The 4,779-nt window shown below is 42.5% G+C and overlaps 1 protein-coding gene across 3 annotated transcripts in view; it reads right to left on the bottom strand.

Annotated features, from left to right (window-relative positions):
* The window catches only part of Map4k3 (mitogen-activated protein kinase kinase kinase kinase 3), a 158,067-nt gene that overhangs the window by 100,282 nt on the left and 53,006 nt on the right, over positions 1-4,779 (bottom strand). For all 3 annotated transcript variants that reach the window (XM_031356106.1, XM_031356107.1, XM_031356108.1), the window contains one exon: positions 3,759-3,816. In XM_031356106.1, coding sequence (XP_031211966.1) covers positions 3,759-3,816 — 58 coding nt within the window. Of the gene's footprint in view, positions 1-3,758; positions 3,817-4,779 lie in introns of those variants that run through there.

Below are 4,779 nucleotides of genomic sequence, written 5' to 3'. Positions count from 1 at the left end.
TCTTTCTTAAAGTCCTGTATCATCACCATGAGAAGTGATTTTATATCTGAATCTTGCTCTTCCGGTGTGATGGTGTGTCCAGGATTTGCTATGGTGGGAGAATTGGGTTCTGATGATGCCAAGGAACCTTGGTTTGTGTTCCTTATATTTTTACACTTGCCCCCCGACATCTAGTCATCTCTAGTGCTACCTGCCCTTGCTAAATCTGACTGGAGCCTGTCCTTCCTGTGATCCTGCTTGTGTCAGAACTCCTCAGAGTCAAGCTGTCTCTGGGATCCTGTGATTCTGGGATCCTGTGACCCTGGGCTTGTTAGAGAACCTGGGAGTGGAGCTTCCTCTGGGTGTTGAGGGACTGGCTGTGGAGCTTTCGCCCAAGGTCTGCTCAGGAACCCAGCCCAGAGAGACTGGAAGGAACCCGAGTCACTGGGCTGGAGGAGTTCCTGTGTGCCTGGTCCTGCTGGTCCCAGTTACTCCCAGTGTTGGGACAGATGTTGGGTCCTCCTCACCTCTGATGGTGGGTGTGCCAGAGCGCCTGGGAGTGGAGCTTCCTCTGGGTGTTGTGGGACTGGCAGCAGAGCTTGCGCCCAAGGTCTGCTTCCAAAGTACAAATTCTTAAAGTCTATATCACATTGCATTTGACTGTTGCAGTGTTAAGTTTTATTTTTACAAAGCTCGAACATCAGAACTCTGAAAAGGCGTGGGTACTCCACTGCCCATGAAGACAGACCTTTCCCCACACCAAGCAAAGCCCAATTCTTCAGTTTTCACAGCTAAGAATTCACAACATAGGATTTGACACAGTGGGGCAACCAGCACAGTTCATCCTGATGACAGATTATCTAGTTTATGAAAAAAATGCAGAAAAAAAAGACAAAAAGAAAGAGACACTTACAGACATACATGACAGTTAAGACACATCAACTATCTCCAATACTGGGACTTTATTAGTAAGAAACTATTATTAATATTGTTAGTTGTCTCTTGGTTATATATTGAGCACTTTGAAGAAATTTCGTGTGTGATATATATACATGCCTGTGTGTAAGTAAGTGAAAGCCCATGTGTATATGCAGAGACCAGAGGAGGACATTGCCTTTTCTGGATATTACTCTTTGCCTTATTCCATTGAGACAGGGTCTCTCAGTGGACCTGGAACAAGACTGAAGACCAGGGAGCCCCAGGGACCCTCCTGTCTTTGCACTCCACAGCAACGGGTCACAGGCCAGGGTCATGACAGGCTTTTTCTGTTTGTCATGATGACTCCAGTAAAGGATTATTATGAATGCTGTGTGCAAGCTGTGGGGCTAGACATGACAGCATGACTGCTGAGTCACTATGGCAAATCTACCATCACTTTTAATGAAAGAACTAGAGCCAGACACAATGGCACAAGTCTTTAACCCCAGCACTTTGGAGGCAGAGGTAGGAGGATCTCTGATTTCAAGGGCAGCTGGTCTACACAGTGAGTTCCAGGACAGCTAGGGCTACATAGTGAGACCCTGTCTCCAAAACAAACATAAACAAACATCCCAACCAACCAACTACAGTAACAAAACCCATAGAACTCAACATTTCCCAGAGTGGCAGCACTGTCTCATACTCCCACCAGTAGTATACACAAAGGTTTTGTCACTTTTCATTTTTTATTCCCTTTATACACTGAAATATATTTAGAGATGATTTGATGTTTCAGATCTGATTCAAAACAAAATGGTGTAGTGTGGTGTGGTGTGGTGTAATGTGGTGTGTGGTGTGGTGTGGTGTAATGTGGTGTGTGGTGTGGTGTGGTGTGGTGTGTGTGTGTGTATATGTGTGTGTGTATGTGTGTGTGTATGTGTGTGTGTGTGTGTGTGTGTGTGTGTACGCGCATGCGCATGTACATACATGTGCTCTTGGAGGGTAACCAGGAACTGACAGAACAAGGCTGGTCACACTTTGGGAACTTCAGCACAGTAGGCAATAGCAGTAGTCAGTATAAAATTCTAGGCTCTGCTGAAGTACTTTTAGACATGCCCTCTTTAACTCCCATAACAAATTTGAAAATGAAGCTATTACTATCTCCTTTAGAGATGAGAAAACAGAGACCCTTAAACCTTAGGTAATGGGACCAAGTCCTGACCAGCAGGGAAAGAGCTGCTTTCAGAGTCTATGATTTCAGCTGCGCAGCCAAACTCAGAAAGAAGTATTCCCTAAGACAGGAACAACCACACCAGCGTAGTGCATTTCTTTAAGTGTGTATCTTCTAATACACAGCAATGTTGAAGCCCAACAGTATCATAAGCCACCCATTACACACATCAGAAAACAACTAAGGGAATGACAGTTTTCTAAGTTTCTAGTTTGATTTTTTAAGGAGATTTAAGATATACTAAATAGACTCTGTGCCAGACTTTAGCTCAGAGCTGAGAAATGTGTTTTTATTAAAATCTGGAAATAAGAAAGAGTAAGGGTAGAACTTTAGCAGGCTCATTCCCTCGGAGTTGCAGAAGTTTTGTGAAGACACGCAGCCTGTGGAAGAATGACGTTAAGTCCGGGTGACTTTAGACTCCTGGCCAGATCACCAAGTAACTTCTACTCACTGATTAAAAATGAAAAGCCTGGTCAAAGTGCCCAATCCTCAACTGTTGGCTAGGTTTTCCCAACCTCAAAGATCTGTCAACGAGAATTGCTATTGGTGATATTAGAAGGTAACTACAGTATAGGGACAGTAACTGCATCTAACTGAAAATGTGTTCTGTGCTCATGGTATTTTCCTGTGGTTTACACAAGCAAGCAACACATCCTTCAAGTTTCATCTTAATGGTGCTTCTAAGGAATTTACCAATGAGCTAAGTCAAGGAAAAGCCAACTCGAACAGAAGGTGGCTGGGTTTTATAGCTCAGAATGTTACTTTATATTTCAGCCTGAAGCATCTAGAATATTACTGGTCATTCAGAGAAAAGTTGGTCCGTCCCTAAAAAAAAGTCTCTGAATAGATTTCTGTTCCCTCCGAAGCTAAAACCTAAAGTATTGGGGGCTGCATCCACACATCAACATGACTGCTTGCTTACAGTAGCAAGGAGAGAGTGAGGTGATTCTGAGGGAGGATAAGAGAGAGCAGTAGGCTCAGGGAGACGTAGGTTTTATGGGACATGAAGGAGAACAGAGTAGAGCAGACAAAACACACAAAGAGGCTCTGAGGGGCTTTATAATGGGCTGATCAAGTAGAAGGGACAATTTAGATATTAATGACACATAGGTGCTAAGAGCTGGTTAGGTCTGTTGGGAAACTCAGGACACAAAGACCCAGACTACAGCTTCCCAAATGTTAGGCCGGTCTTTCCCATTGGACCACACTTGCCTCTCATAACAGAGCAATGCCATCTGGAAAGAACTAAGCTAGTATAAACTTGCCACAATTAGTCTAGGGAGTTCTGATGGCACATCCCCTTAGGACCTACTCTCCTTCCCAGAGTAACCAATCATTTCTCTAGGAAATCCTGAGCAAAGCATATGCTGGGCTAGAGAGGAAGAAGAAAGAAGAGACAGCCATCTCTCTCACCAATAAAACAGAGAAAAATGCGAATGGTAATCAAACATTATTAAAGTGAGCATTAGCCAGGCATGCCTAGGATCTCAGGACTCAGGATGCTAGGGTATAAAGATCAATAGTTTAAGGCCAACCTAAGCTACAAATACCATTTAAAAAAAATTACTCTATGATATCCAATACATAGCACTTTCTAGCAATAAGAAACACCAAATTTCAAATAATTTACCTGGTTCCAATTTTATCACTTTAATTGCTGCTAATTCTCCAGTGTTGACATTCCGTGCCTAAAATAAGAAGAGGAAAGATCAGAAAAAAAAAAACTGTATTAAAAAGCATTTCAGTATATTGTTCATTTTCAATCATAAAGAAATATTTTAAAATGTATCTAATTTACATTATAATTAAATTTACAATCTAATTTACAAACACTGTGTCCGTCATAATGAATCCCAGCACTAAGTGTAAACTTCCTGCCACACTAACTGGGCACTGTTCTAAGTGGCTTGATACTCACTTGATTCTTACAGGTCCCGTAAGGTAGAAACCAGTACTGTTCCCATGTTGCAAATAAGAAAAATGAAAGTGAAAAACCTACTTGGTCATACAACTGGCTAAGTGGGAGCCCTGGGATTCAAAGCCAGGAAGTCTACTCCAGACTTCATAGTGAATTCCTTCAAGCATTAGACTACAGAGATCTTCATGCAAAGGCTGGGAAAACTACTGAGTGGATTGGCACTGAAATCTTGAATTAGAATCTAATTATGAAAGCAGCCCCCTTATGTCCCTTCAAATCCACATGTTGCCAATAAAATCAATGTATTCAAAACAAGCCACTCACAAAAAATAAAATTAATTTAAACAGTTCATGGAGCTGGGGATGTGGCTCAGTTGGTAGAATACTTGCATGGCAGCCTGAAGCCCCGAGTTCTATCCCCAACTTGGTTAAACCAGGCATGGAGGTGCACACCTTTAGCCACAGCACTATAATCCACTGGTAAAGACAGGAGAATCAGAAGTTCAAAGTAATCCTCAGTTACTACAGAAGTTGAAGGACAGCCTGGGCTATATGACATCTTTACTCTAAAAAAGGGAGGACAGACAGACAGAAGCCTGCCAATTCATAGGCTGGGTATGATGGGCATGCCTAGCAATCCTAGCACTCAGGAAGAGTCAGGAGGACTGTTAAAAATTGAAGACCATCTTGAGCTAACACAACCCTGCCTCCTGCCTCAAAAAAAAAAAAAAAA

The sequence above is a fragment of the Mastomys coucha genome, unplaced genomic scaffold, assembly GCF_008632895.1.
Source record: "Mastomys coucha isolate ucsf_1 unplaced genomic scaffold, UCSF_Mcou_1 pScaffold6, whole genome shotgun sequence".
NCBI classification, from domain to species: domain Eukaryota; kingdom Metazoa; phylum Chordata; class Mammalia; order Rodentia; family Muridae; genus Mastomys; species Mastomys coucha.
The sequence above is the reverse complement of the archived record's forward strand: the minus strand, read 5'-3'. Positions and strand labels throughout refer to the sequence as shown.